Source organism: Neopelma chrysocephalum, unplaced genomic scaffold (genome assembly GCF_003984885.1).
Source record: "Neopelma chrysocephalum unplaced genomic scaffold, ASM398488v2 Primary Assembly neopelma1_86, whole genome shotgun sequence".
In the NCBI taxonomy this organism is placed as follows: domain Eukaryota; kingdom Metazoa; phylum Chordata; class Aves; order Passeriformes; family Pipridae; genus Neopelma; species Neopelma chrysocephalum.
In genome coordinates this window covers 1,572,204-1,587,303 of record NW_020897748.1, presented here as the reverse complement: position 1 = coordinate 1,587,303, position 15,100 = coordinate 1,572,204, and the positions used below count along the sequence as shown (strand labels likewise).

General features: G+C 35.0%; 1 protein-coding gene across 4 annotated transcripts in view; it reads left to right on the top strand.

The window, feature by feature from the left end:
• The window catches only part of ZFPM2 (zinc finger protein, FOG family member 2), a 307,974-nt gene that overhangs the window by 64,914 nt on the left and 227,960 nt on the right, over window positions 1-15,100 (top strand). For all 4 annotated transcript variants that reach the window (XM_027692382.1, XM_027692379.1, XM_027692381.1 and 1 more), the window contains one exon: window positions 10,989-11,090. In XM_027692382.1, the coding sequence (XP_027548183.1) occupies window positions 10,989-11,090 (102 nt within the window). The remainder of the gene's footprint in view (window positions 1-10,988; window positions 11,091-15,100) is intronic.

Below are 15,100 nucleotides of genomic sequence, written 5' to 3'. Positions count from 1 at the left end.
ACTTTTTCCAGGAGAAAGAGGCAAATGAAGGAGCGTACATATCTGATAATTAGAGAGAGAGGGCAGGTCCATTTCTTGCTGCCATGCTTCCCTGGACAATTTTGTCAAATTCTCCTGTTCTTTGCTTATAGCATGGCTGTTGATCTTGATCCTCATGTAGGCTTTCCATGGTACTTCAGCATGAGACACCATGGGCACCAGCCCTCAGTGGAAGGAGATTCAGTGACCTTAACACTTCTGGTAGTAGATTGGAAAGCAAGCGGCTTCTGCTTCCCAGTACCAACTGTGCTTCAGTTGGTGACATAGGAAGATACGGGGGATACATGAGGTGGGATGGAGACTGATTGTTTCGTGATGTAATGCTTTTAGAATCCATAGCATGAATGCTAGGTATGCCTGTAGTGATGTATGTCTGTAGCCAGTTGATGTGTGGTTGCAGTTCCTGATACATTGGTTATGTTTATTTGTGAGTGAAGAGGGGGATAAGGGGAATCCAGTGCAGTCTAAAACTCATATACAGTTTTAAGTCAGCAAGAAGAGAACTCCAGGAATTTATGGCCTGCATATTGGGTGTATACCTGCTTCTGTATTCTTGTATTCTGCTTTGGCACGAGGCGATGAGCTCAGAACCTGAACCAAGTTTTCTGCTCATGTGCAGTGTTTTGTCACTAGCCTGCCAAAGCAGCTTAGGACTGGAATTTTTTATGTTAAACCATGTGACCTGATTGTGCAGCCAGGCTTGAGATTCAGGGAAACAGCTGCAGTGTGATTCCTCATATAAGAAAGCATATACAAAGCTAAGTTCGTCCATGTATTAATCTTTCCCTTCATACTTCATGTGCAAAGCTATCATGCTATCATCTATAATACCAGCCAAACTCTTAACACCCTGAAAATGGTTTCTCTGTGTCCCTTTTTCCTCTGGAGTATGACTTTGTGTCTGTGTGTATGGCTGTGTGCATCTGTGTAAATATTCTTTGCTTCTTTCATGTTAGACATGTAATGACTAACAATATGCTTGCTGTTTTCTGTTTCTGGATCAAAAAGTAGATTTATGCTTTTTTTTTTTGCTTGCCATTTTTTGTTGTTGTTCCTTTTTTTAACCAGAAACCTCTTAATCAATAACGTTTCTTTCCTTTTCAGTAATGGATTTCATGACAAATTTCTAACTCTTTTGCTATAGCAAGTGGAGGTAGGATCAGTACATGGCAGCTATACCATAATCACTTTGAGCTCAATAAGGAGATCTTTACAGGAAACTTTGTTCTTATTTCTTAACGGGATTAAGAAGCTCAGCTCTTTAAATTCTTGCATATAACACTGACATTTCCAGGGTGTGTTTGGACCAAGGAGTTCAAAGAGAAGGAATAAAAAAGAAAAGCCAATATGACTTTGTTTTTTACCTTGCTGCAGGAGCTGTTTGTGCAAATCGCCTATAAGCTTATTGACCTGAATCTTTGACTCCTTGTTTTCTCTGGATTTGGCTGGAGTGTAGACACTGATAGAGCACTGATAGAGGTGATTGCACAGCCCTCGGCTTTGCTTGGCACCAGACACCCTCCCTCCTTTTGCCTGACATTATCTTTCCCTGGCAATACTTCTGTTCTCCTGGAGCTGATATTCCTTTAAATTTTTTATATTTATTTTAATTCATTGCATTTTCCTCATGTAGACTTTCTGACTAAATGAAGGATACATTAATTATTTTTGGTAATCAGACACAGAAGGCGGCATGTATGTGTGTGATGTATTTTCATCTCCTCGGATAACTAGAATATGCATAAGAACTCACAGTGTGACTCCGTCCAAAAACACAATAGTTACCTCTTACTGACTTGTGTGCATGTTTGTGACACTGTTGGATTTTCATGTTCCCCAGAGCGAGGGTTCTCATATGTTTATCTGTATCCTATTCAGCTGAAACAACTGAATTCTGTGCATCTTCCATACTGTTCGTCAGGTGCTGAATATGGACAAAGAAATGAATGAGCTTCTCTGATAATAGACTTTGAATGATGCTAAGTCAGAATTAGATTGGATCCTAGCAGGATGAAAGGGAGACCTTTTTCTTCTGACCATCAGCGTTTACCTTGTGCTTTACCTCTCGTGATTTCTCATTCTTTCCTGTTACTGGACCTCAGAGGACCACCTGTTTTCTTGCTAGAAGGGAAAGGGGATATCTGAAAAGGTTGGAGTGATTTCCTTATTTATTTTTTTTTCACCATTCACTAGACAGCATGGAAAGGCTGCCAGAATAACGAATACAAGACTGTCTATTCTACACAATTTTCTGTTTACTGCTAACCCATATTTAAACCTCTCTGGCCATATTTTCAGGCCAACTAAAATGCATGTTGGTATAATATCAGCTTTAGTTGGATAAAAATTTGACAAGTTAAAAAAGCAAAGCTTTTTTTTTATTCAAGACATTAAATAATTGGTCATCAAGCAGAAAACTGTATCTCAAAAGAAACTAGAAAGCTATGTTTAAATAAATAAATACATAGATCCAAATAGAAAACATTATTTTAACTGTGCAGAATTAAAAAGTGAGAGAAACACTTAAACAGCTTACTCAACTTTAAGCAGTTTATCAAAGCAACTCCAGCCTTTTCAGTCAGCACATTTTCAGAACAATGAAATTCTGAATTCTATCACAGCTAGGGATAGAATTCACGGAGGGATTATTTGATTACAACAAGTAGTGTAATGTCCCCTTTCTAGAAAGTCACAAAACTTGAACTTGGATTGACTTAAATTTGAGCTCAAATTTGACAGAATATGAATTGCAAATTAATAAGGGTAATCTTCTTTAAAATATGAAAAGCACAAATGACAAATTTCACCAGATATTCTTATTTCATGTGTACTGTACATCTGTTTCTAATTTTATTTAAAATGAAGGTCCATTTTGCCTTTTTTGTCCTCTGGTGTCCCTGACACCAAAAATTCTGAATACTTTTGAAGATTTCTGAGACACTGAGGAAAAAATTCTTGCCAACCCATGTCCAAAAAGCAGATTTGCTCACAGGTTGTATATTATATGGGTCAGTGTGGGTATATTTACAGTAAGTTAACGTTCAAAGGCTCAGTAAAAGTCAAGCAAAAGCCACATTTATGACATCATTGGACAAATATCAATAAGACAAAAATTATTGCTGGGTAGATTCTGCTGCTGGATAGAGAAAAAGAAGCATTTATTTATGACTGAAAAGTCTTTTCCTTGGCTTTGACTAACAGAAGTCTAGACTGATTTTGAAACCATGTGTAATACAACATGTATACGGAAACATACCTGTAATGATAGGGAATTCACTGTTTTTGATATTGAGGCATCTGAAGGGTTGATTATTTCAAATTTAAAAAAACCATCCAGTAGTTTTCAACAAGGTAAATTAAAATTTCACTGTGTAGCAAAAAATACCTGTTACTACTCCTTATGTGTGTGGAAATCACATGAAAACTGGATTTGTATATGATAATGAATTCAGCTGCACATTGTAAAATGAGGTTTTCTTGGTCAAACCAAGAATTTTCATAAGAGGCGAAATATTTCTGCAATAGGGAAGGAACAGAATTTTTATATAATTAAGCTGAAATATGAACTTGCCAGAAGAGCCTTCAAAGTTAGAGTCTGAAACTTGTTAGAGTTTCTCTGAAGTAATCTCTCTGGTCCACTGCAAGTGGTTTAGAATCTCATGGATTGTCAATTTCCATTGAAATAATTTTTGAAAATCATACTAAGCAATAGCTTTGTTTGTGGCATGCAAATATCTTTTAAAATGTGCTTCTGCTGCTTTTGTAATCAAGTGCCTAGAGCTATGGAGTTTGAACCTCAGGTTGGAACTTGAATATATCTAATAGAGTTCTTCTATTTGAAGTTTTAATGGGGAAAGGTTGAAAAGATGCAAGACTTTTTTTCTTTTTTTTTCCTTTAAATCAATAAAAACTCTTGGGTAGCTGGTATATCTGAATGATGCTCATTTGTAACACTGGTGTCGCTAGAGTCGCTCCCTAAAACTGAGGAGATTTTTTATATATATATATATATATATATATATATATAACTAATTAATAAAAAGGAAGTCTGGCATACAATTTAGAGAACACTTTCACTGTTCTTCTGCAGGAAATACATTTGAATGAATGATCCTTGTCTTGAAAGAACTTCAAAAGCAAACAGTGGTGCTAATGAGAATATATCAAACATTTAGAGAAAGAGGAAGGCCAGACTCAGTTGAGATGAACGTGCTGCAATGGCAGTGTCTTATCCCAGGAGAAAAGTGCTCTAGCTGAAATGGCTAGAAATAATTGACACTGCTTTTTAACATGATCACTGTGCTGAAATGTAATGTGTCAAAGTGTCATTTTGTGAAACAGAGTGGTAATTTTAATAGGAACTAAAATAGTTTTGTAGCACTATTTTGGAGAGCTGACAGCTTGCGCTATGTAGGTACTCGCCGACACATGGATATTCGTAGATCTATCCTAAAAGTTAGGGTAAGAGATAATGCATTGTTTCTGACATTTGTGGGATAAATAATTCTAAGACTGCTTAGGGCAACAGTTATTTCAAATGAGGTTTATCCCAGGAGAAATTATGATTGTTAATCAGCATGACAGAAAACAATAATTGCTTGCAAAGAAGCAAAGTATTGAGGTGATTAATATAATCTGAAATAAAATGCAGTAGATTAACTTGTACAAGTGCTGGTTTCTTTCAGGTACGTTAGCAAATCAATCAGCTGAAGGCCAGATTTTGCTTATACTTTCTGTATTTGTAGAGTAGGGTATCTCAGTTGATTTTTATGGGCCTCACTGAAATTATTTCTGATATACATCAGATGAAGTGGTAACGGTCTGGTAGTGATGGCACCAGATTTCTCCCTCTGTTTCTCTGTCTCCTTGTCTCTCTGTCCTTGCAAGGCTTATAGAGTAAACCCATTTGCTGTACCCACTGTAGTTGTTTACCTTGTCCTCACACCAGTTGCCAAATATGGCAAAGTGCAGAAACATTTCACACAATTTATTTTGTATCTTTATTCTCACAGTTCTATTACCATAACAAGAGCTTATTTAATTTTTTTTTTGCATTATTTTATACCCAGAAGGTTTTATATCTGCTGAAAACTTGTATTGCAATTGTATTACAATTGGAGTTAAATATATACATAGAATTCTTTAAAAGAGGTAATCCACAAGAAGGGTAGTTAAGGCCTGTTACATGTCATTGGTATTCTTAAGAATAGAGTACGCTGCTAAAAAGTAAGTTACATTGAATTAAATAAGTATTTGTATTTGAAGTTATATATGATTTGTTTCAAAGTTACTGAGTACGGCTTCTGAAGAGAGGTTCCTGGCAATAGTTCTCAGTTTACAGCATGTTTCTTAGGATTCAAGAGTAGGATTATCAGTGTGTGTAAGCTGTGTTACTGGTCACAGACACTGGGATAAAGCGAATAACAAAGGACAATTTTTGATCGCTGATATATAGTTTCTGAAGCTCTGGCATCTAGTTTGTATGTACAGTCTCAGAATCCTTCTTTGGTTGGATCTAGAATTACTGCCACTGTAGACTGTGGCAGAAAGGAGAGGGCCGCTTCCCCTCTGTCCCCAGAAAGCCTGCCCATTCCCAGCCAGTCGCACTGGCTGGTTAGCACACGTAAGGTTATGTTCTCGCCAAATGAAAGTCAACAGTGAGTGACTCCCCAAGTCTGTGCATCGTGTCCGTTTTCTCTTTTGGCAGTACAGAATGCTACAGGCTTTGCAACAGTTTATTTCTGAATTGATTTATTATAATTGGGAAGTGATGTTTCGCTCTGAACAGCTGTATGAGGATGTTAACAATTTCAGTTTACATTTATGCTGCCAAGAAGAAGGAACACAAACGAGATTTCAAACTTATAATGTTCTCTCACTCTAATAGAAGCTGCTGTGTGCTGTTTGTGACTGGTACAGTCCTTCACCCAGAGCTATTTTGTCTGATGATAAAACCATGAGTGTATGAAGCTTGCACATTTTTCATCTGTTTTTTGACCTTATCTTTTGTGAGCGGCTTCTGTGAAGGTATCCTAGCTATAGGAAGCACCTGGCAAACATATATGATATCTATGCTGTGATAAGCAGTTATGAACAAGAAAGTAGATCTGTCAGTTCTGAACTGTTCATTGTTAAAAATACTTTGTTGATTTAGCTGATTGCAAAATACATTATAGAGTGCCTAACAGCTGCTGTAACATTCTTAGTCAAGAAAGTTCAATAGTTATATTGTACGAGACTTTCTGTAAGAGCCTAATACTGATAGGAACAACATGGATTAAAACAGCAGGGTTGAGAAGAACTGCTAACCCATGTGCTTCTTTAAAATACTGCAACTACTTGTGGCACAAGCTGATTAAGTACAAATTGGGAAGTCTTTAATTTGTTAAAAAGATTAAAGTGAAATTACTTGTTAATATTCAAGTCTCTCTTTTCCTACTTGTCAGTGTTGTCAGAGATGTTGGAGTTCTCCCTCTCATGTTTCTGGTAATACGTCTCTTTTACAGTCTTCAGATTTCTTGACCAACTTTACCACCTTGAATTACACTGAATTGTCTATTGGATAAACACCAGGGTATTGAAACCATATTAAAAAATTTGAATTGTTTTTGAAGAGCAACAGAAACAGTCAATGCTGGTAAGAGATAGTAAGGCCAATGTGAAAATTCTATCCACATTACAGTATTGAAGTTGTTTGAATAAGATTTTTTTTCCTCTTAGTTAAGCAGTATTTTGTGTATTCAGCACTTCAGCATAAGTCAGAGATTTGTTTCACCCAACTTTAGCTGACTAAAGATAGTTTCCTAGTCTAAGCTGTGTGTTTAAGAGGATGATTCATTTCAGCTCTCTCAGTCACCAAGAGGGGTCTCATATCTCAGGCATCCTAGAATAAGATGAGTCACTCAGGAGGTTTCTTTCTTCCCTGTCTATAGGAGCATCTACATAAGTAGTCTGGACTAGCTTAACTTTCAGGCATCTAAGGTTAGAGGTGATGAGTTCTGCCCTAAGTTTAATACCAAATATAGAGATGTAGCTGAAATTCCAGTAGACTTACTTGACTCATGACTAAACATAACCTATGATATTATATAACCTTGCTCCTAAGAGCCTTTTTTTCATGCAGAGATGTTCTTTTAAATGACAGAATTCACTTACCAATCTTCATTGCTACAAGGAAAAACAAACAGGACCAGTTTTTGCTTCATTTTAGAGTATTTATCATTGCTGATACTTTTATACCACTCTTTGGTGTTGATGGTAAAAAGTTATTTCTCCTTTAACTTAAAATATAATTGAGCAGCAAAGTAAAAAAAAAGGCATGGGAAAAACAAAACAATGAGATTAAAGAGAATCAACAGGTTAGTAGCAAAGTTGGTAGTATATATAAGGCAAAAAGCCTTGATTGGCCTTGGAAGAAAGAAATAATTCGTTTCCTGGATCCAATTAAGTGTCTACACAGGTAAATTGAAGAAAAATGTAATCAGTTCTAAAATAAATATAAAAATATAGTCTTATTGAGACTGAAAAGTAGTCAGTGGCTGAACAAAAAGAGTAAACAATGGAAAGAAAATAAATTCTGTAAGGAAACAAACTCCTTTGTGCAAAACAAATGTTAGCTGCTAAAATAGCATTAAATAAGGGGAAAGAGAAGAAAAAAATCTTGACAGATGTGTTTTGTTACCAGCTCTTCTGCTAAGCCTTCTTTTGGCTTTTTAAAGTTGCAGTGTCTCCAACACCAAATGAATTGTCTTGGTTGCCCCTTTCAATCTGACCTTGATGCTCAACTGAGCCTGGGATAGACTTCACAGAATCTCAGAATATACTGAGTTGGAAGAGACCCACTAGGATCATCAGCTCTGACTCCTGGCCTGGCACAGGACCAAGAGTCACATCATGTGCCTGAGAATATCATCCAAATGCTTCTTGAACTCTGGCAGGCTTGGTGCTGTGACCACTTCCCTGCGGAGCCTGTTCCAGTACCCATCCACCCTCTGGGTGAAGAACCTTTTTCTAATATCCAACCTAAACCTCTCCTGACACAACTTTAGGACATTTTCTCAGGTCCTGTCACTGGTCACAACAGAGAAGAGATCAGTGCCTGCCCCTCTTCTTCCCCTCACGAGGATTCTGAAATCAACAGTAATGTGCCATTTGTTGGTTTCACAGGCAGATTGGAGTAGTAGGGGGGAACAGGAGAAATCAGTGTGGTGGTATTTCAGGTGTGTAATGCATGCACTTGGCAGTTGGTAAATAATAGAAAACATCAATGAAAATAATTAAGAATACTTCTAGATGCAAAGTTTTCCTTAATGTAAATTCTACACATTTCATCTACTCTTTTTGCACAAAACATGCATTAATTCATGAAAACTTGATTATGAAAAACACGTAACTCCATACTTCATGAAACACTGAAGAAGCAAGTTAATGAAAAGTTAAGTCATCTGCTAACATATATTTTCAGATCTTTCCTCATCTCCCAAATATTTAATTACTGTGTGCTATAGTTTGTGTACCTTAGCTGTGGTTTTGTCCTTTTGCTTTTCAGCCCAGTCTTTTACTTAACTTTCTCCTCTTTTAATTCTATAGTATAATTTGTTTGGTATTCTGGTTGGTTACGTTGATTGGAAGAATGCTCAAACTTGCAGGTTAACACCAGGTTGGCATATATTATAACCTGAAAAAACTTTTAATATTTTGGAGTTAAAATTTTCCATGATCGGACTCTATCTAAAAGAATTATTTCTAAATTTTGTTGTTGTTGTTGTTGTTGTTCTGATTTAGTCCATATAACTCTATTATTTACAATGGAAGAAAAATCTTTCCTTTAGTATAAAAATTCTTTGCAAAGAACATTTGAAGATCTTTCTGTGGTGGTTATACAGCTTGAGTTACAAAATAAGAACTGCCCTTGCTGTGAAGCACTTTCCAACATTTTCAAGGAAACTGGAGTTGATCTTACCAGGTTCGAACTTTGAAAAACTTTCCTGTGTATGTCTCAATAAATTTGTTGTAGCTTTAAGTAGCTATGAAGGTAGAAATAGGAAGGTAAAAATATCGAATAGGTTCTTCAGTCCACCCAAAGAAAGCAGAGCTCTGATCACTACAAAGTACCTGTACAAATGCTAATTCAAAATAGGCTAATTGGTTAAAAACAAATAATTGCTAAAACTGCTTAGCAAGAACTTGATGGCTTTTTCAGCCCGTGAGTAATTAGGACTGTCTTCTGAAAGGTGACTTCAGATTGAACTGAAGCATGTGAACTTCAAATGCTTGGGTACAACTATACAGTCTATTTAACACAAAAAACCCTATACTGGATATATGTGTTGTATTCCAGTTTTATTTTAGACACAAAAAGTGCCTCTGAATATACTGGACTGCGTTTTTAGCACTACAAATGCACTGAACTATGTTTTTGTAATCGAAGTCTGGAGTGAATATAGTATTGTGTTTGTGTGAGAAGTAGTTTATCAGGCTCGTATACTTCAGATTTGAAAAACTTTGTTTTATGAATGCAAGGAAGAATGTTTAATACAGGCCATTACATGTGCACATGAAGTTAATACTTTATAGTGTTTGTATATAATCATGTACTTGAAAACTCTGGGTCACAATCTTATCTGGTATAAATATAGCTCCAGTGATAAGGTATGGGAATCTGGCATGGTTTGTTTTAATCACATTTCTTTACCTATGTTGCTAATTACAGCTTTTGTTATCATGAGTGGGGAAAAAATTACAAGTTACTCCTTAATTGATGTACTTTTTGCTCCTTCTTGGTCTCCTATTGTTAAATCAACAAACAGTCTGATTTTTCAGATTCTAAAGTACACCATATTTGTTTTTTAGTGCTGTCACTTTTCTGTGGGACACCATTTTATAAAAAGTTTGCTTCAAACCATAATTCAGTCCTGTTTGACTGATGTAGTTGTGTAGATTTGATTTTTTTTCCCATTCTTCTTAGTGTATTCCTATGCAATAGTTTCTTGGATAGATTAGTCTTAAAAAAAAATACAAGTGCAGTAAACCACCGACCTGGATAAGCCCTTAGAGATGTCACTTAACACATTACTGTAGCCAGATTATTTTCTGTTAATACGTAAACACCTCATCTTCAATGTAATTTTTTGTGCTGGTTATTTCAAAGTATTTTTGCACAGACTTTGCCTAGAATATTTGTTTACCCTGAAAAAACTGCAGTTTCAACAAGGAACCTTAAAATTGTCATCTCTAGAAATTTAACCTTATCATAATTTTCTGTGTGTCCTGTATATAAACTTGTACTGGGTAGTAACTGAAGGCAGACAGACACTTTCAGGTATTTCTGGATGATGAAAATTCTAAAATTCATAAGAAATGTTGCATTTCGTTAAATAAGGCTTGATAGGGAGAAAACTATTGTAGGGATTTGCTGCTACATTATGACTTTAAGGACAAATTCCTTAAATGCCGAAATACCACAGATTAGCTTTCCATTAGTGTGTAAAAACAGAATTTTAGTGGACCATACTTTTGTTCTGAGTGTCATTAGGCTGCAAATGCCTAAGAAACACTTAGGTGTCAATTCAAGAAAACTGAAAGCATATGTTCCTGAGAAGAAACAAGCTGATTTTTATTCCTCATTTGTGCATACAAACTTAATGACTTTTTGTGCTTTGGTTTACAGAATTAGGTGCAAGTTGTGATTCTGTTTTTTAAGTATATGGAGTAAACACTCTTTTCCCAGATTTGTCTCTCTGTGAAACTGGAAGGACTGAATATTCAGGGCTTGAGTCCCTGAGAACTGACAGATGTTTATATGCCCAGTATTTTTATTCCCCTCTGTTTATAAACATGCATATCTTTTCACTTAGGCATGTAAGCAGTTGTTTGGATATTGTAGGAGCTCTGCTTAAAAGTTACTGTTGAAATATGTCAATACTATATTTCTTTGATGGTTTTTTCAGGTAATGAAGAAGGCATCCAGGAGGCAGCAGAATCTGATGGCGATGCAAGGTCAGAGAAACCAGGGCAGCTTGCTGTGGAGACTGAAGATTGGGATGGGCCAGGTAGGGAAAAACAACGGAAAGCCAAGAGAAATTTCTTAAACTAGATTCCACTATTTGCTATTTTTATTATTTTAGTAGATAGTTATGCTTTGCATTGATTTTTAATGAATTATTTCTTTTGTGATCCTTTGGACTCCAGGATATTGACAGGTAAGTTCTAAGATGAATTTCTTGAGTAAAAAATGGTTTTGGTTAAACCATTTTGTAAATTGTTCAATGTAAAATGCCTTGTGTACCTACTTGATCTAAAGAAAGATGTTCTTGCTGCTTAGAATTTTAGGATCAAAATTTATCAGTAAGTTCTTACTTCCATGGTTGAATTAAGGGAGAAGCTTTTCTGCTCTGTTTTCTGACACCAGAAGACCAGCAAACCCCTGGGTCTCTTCTCAGCCTTTGTGCCAACATTTAGCAGTGTACTGGGCTTACCAAATAGGTATGGTATATACTGACATTGTCAAGGACTTTTTTTTACCTGTTTTAGCCTGATAGAAATCATTTAGCACACCTGGTCATTGATTTCATGGAAAGAGAAATTCGGATTGCAGCTTCAGTTAAGTATTAGAAGTTCATATTAAAACAGTACTTCAAGGTAACATTTTCTACTGTATAAGTGAAGGTGGTGCAAGCATAACATTGTTAAGATATAAGATGTAATGATAACATTGCAATATTTCAAGTATCTGTTCAATATAAATATGTAATACCTCAGCTGTACCGTAAAAGTACCTAAGGCACAGGGGTAAGTTGTATTTCTCAATTAGGCAATTCTACAGTTGAATTCAACACAATGTTTTTATGATTATGGACTTGGAAATAGGCCTTAAAAATCCGTTATATTGACCATAGTCTAATAGTACTGTTAGAAAATGTGCATCTGAAGCCAAACATGTTCTAGCAATGTCTTATGGAAATTTTCCCTAAAAAGAAAATAGTTCCAGAAGCGCTCCATCAATAATTTATAATGCAATAATAATATTTCATTAGAAAAATACCTATATTTCCATCACATTTTCATCCTTGCTTGATTTTACAAATTAATGTATGCTCTTCGGGAAGAGAAGAACTAAACTAATGCTAATTTTCTGAAACCAGTAGCTGGAAAATACAATGCAAACAAAAAAGAAGACATAGTATATCTAATTAAATATTTTTAATGATAATACACAAAGAAGTTGATATTCTATATAAAGCACTATGGTGCTATATGAAAACAAGATTTACTATTATAATACACTACCGTACATTTAAAATAATGCAAAATATGTATTTGGATGCAGCAGAATGGCCTTTTCCAGCTTCATAGTAGATTTAAAGGCTATCAGTATTCTCCATATGACTTGTTTTTAATTTCATTATAAATAAACTATCTGGAATTTGTAATTTTTTGTTGCATTTTTGGTTTTAGTGTATTTAAACATAGTTGAATATGCTTTTTATGGGCTGTCACTGCTTTTTATATGAGCTACCTTATACAGAAGTTTCTGAGGTCTTTTATGACACTATGGAGTAAAACGAGATTTTTTTCATTTTGTTGGGAAAAAAACAGTTTAACAGTAGGATGTGTGTACATCTTGTAATATTTATTGATAGCTTTGACATGTGATAAGGTGGAAATCAAAGCTGAATGTGGAAAAATTCCTTTTGACTTCTGAAAACTGGTGACCAAAACCAGTCATTGTCTACAAGGGTATTTAAACATGTGAGAAAAGGAATGGATACATACCACATCCCATACTCTCCATCATGCATGAAATTTGGTTGTTTATTCATATGGAAAAAGAAATGAACAACAGAAGATCGTTTTCAACCATGCAGTACAAAGATGACGTCTTTCAGCTATTTGAAAAGAAAAAAAGCAAAGCTTGAAATATTTTGCTTATTTTGGAACATATTTTAGCATGACGCAAAAAGAACCACTGAAAATTTTGCTTCAGCAAATTTACCAACTGGCAGTAGAGGCTTTACCTCAAAGAGCAGATGACGATACATTCTTTGTTATCTGAGCTGTCTCTGGTCTCCTTACCATCTCCACTGACTGCGTTCTGCATGATGCAAGTTGCTGTCAACTGATAATGTGAACTGTGACAACTCAAGAATTTATATAAATAGTAGAGCTGTTTTGTTATTTTAATATTTTGTGTCTTTTTTTAGCGCTAAGGGAACATATTGTGATTTTCAGAGCCACTGCTTGCCAGGAACTGAAGTTCTGTGAGTTATCCATTAGCAATAACTTACACGTGGATGAGTCAAAGTTAAGCTTCTGACATTAATCAGGGTTTTATTTTGTTTGAAAATTTGCATTGTTAAGTGGTTCACATGCATTCCCAAGTCTTTGTAATTAGAATATTTTTATGAAGAAAAATCTAAAGTTAAATGTGTTGTAGCTTCAAAGAGTTTCTACTGAAGCAGTCTTTCAGATCAGAGAGTCTTATGACCTTCACTGACCATCAAGGAACTGCAGAGATAATGCCTGTGTAGTCACTTTGACTGTTACCTGAATGTTTTTCAACTATCCTCAATTTTCATTGTTCTCGTCCTCAATTTTTAAAAAGACTACTCTGAAATAACGGAAACTGGAATCAATAGGCTGCATACTAACACACACTGATCCTTTTTCTAAAATAGCTGACAGCAGAAGTCTAAGGAACAGTAAGAGGAAAGCAAGACTGAACTTAAGTACTTTTTATGGAAAAAGACTTAGTTTTTAAACATGGAAGCAGAGGTAATTTTACAGCCTTATATATGCTGTTTGCCTTGGTACATGGAAATGTATAGTTCTATAGCCTTTGTATTATTTCTGAGAAATCAATGCGAGTGAGGCTGGTGATAAGTGCTTTAGCACATAACGAAGAGAGAGTGAATCTCCTATGTCTTCTATACAGATCATCCATCACATTAGAGAATAGGATCATTCTGGTTTTTACGGGATATATGTTCCATGCTTTCATATCAGAACATTCATAAAATTTCTGAAAATTATGGATACTAGGCACCTCAACTAAAATATCGTTGAAGGCAATATAAGGAAATTATGTGTTATATGCCATCTTGAAAGAGAAAGAAAAATTGTTTAGAGATTTAGAAATGAATGCTTGTTTATCATCTAGTAATCATGCCTGTATTGGTGGATACAAATTCAGTCCTTCGTACTTAACATCTTAAAACACAGCAAATATGAACTGTAACGAAAGGAGAAAAGGTTTGAATTAAGATTGTGAATTATAATTTGAAAGTTTTTAAGAACAATTTTTAAACTTTCCAAAAGCCATAATAAAAGCGAATGTTGACTTTACCCAGAAGAGAATTTAAAAACAAACAAACAAACAGAAATATCCAAGTTTAAAATAAATGGGAAAACAGTGGATGTAACCAGATGCTACAACTGTAATACCAAGTTAAAAAAAATATAAAAAAGAAGAAAACAAACTAAAAGTCCATCATTAGCTTCATTAATAACAATAAGATGATATTTTAAAATGTGGTACAAAAAAATAATTTGAAAATTGTAGAAAATTGGTATTGATCTATTTCAAGTCCAGACTCTTAATAGTTATAAAGTAATTTTAATATTCCTAGTCTGCTTAAAACATATTTGTGCTGAAAAACTTATTTGACTGTTGGTGATGACTGTACTTCTGTATTGTCTAATTTAAGCGGTCTGATAGTTTGAATTTAACTTTTTTTAGAAGCTAGATGACCCATTGCCCTAGTGATCAACTACAGTTTTAAAAAAGTTTTGATATTTCTCAAATAAGTTAAAATCAGTAAAGATTGGTCTGGATAGTGACAGACCACATGACAGTGGTCCCATTGGAAATAAGGGGATAAGACCCTTTTATTAAGAGACAACCAGTAAGAATGCCAACCTGTACAGGTTAGTGGAAAAAAAAATATATCTTGTAAACCCAACATAATAATAATGTGAGCTAAAGTATATTTAGTTGTTTGCAATATGTTTAAAATCCAAAGAAAATGCTGAATAATGGATAGGTGTTGCTATTGACAAACCT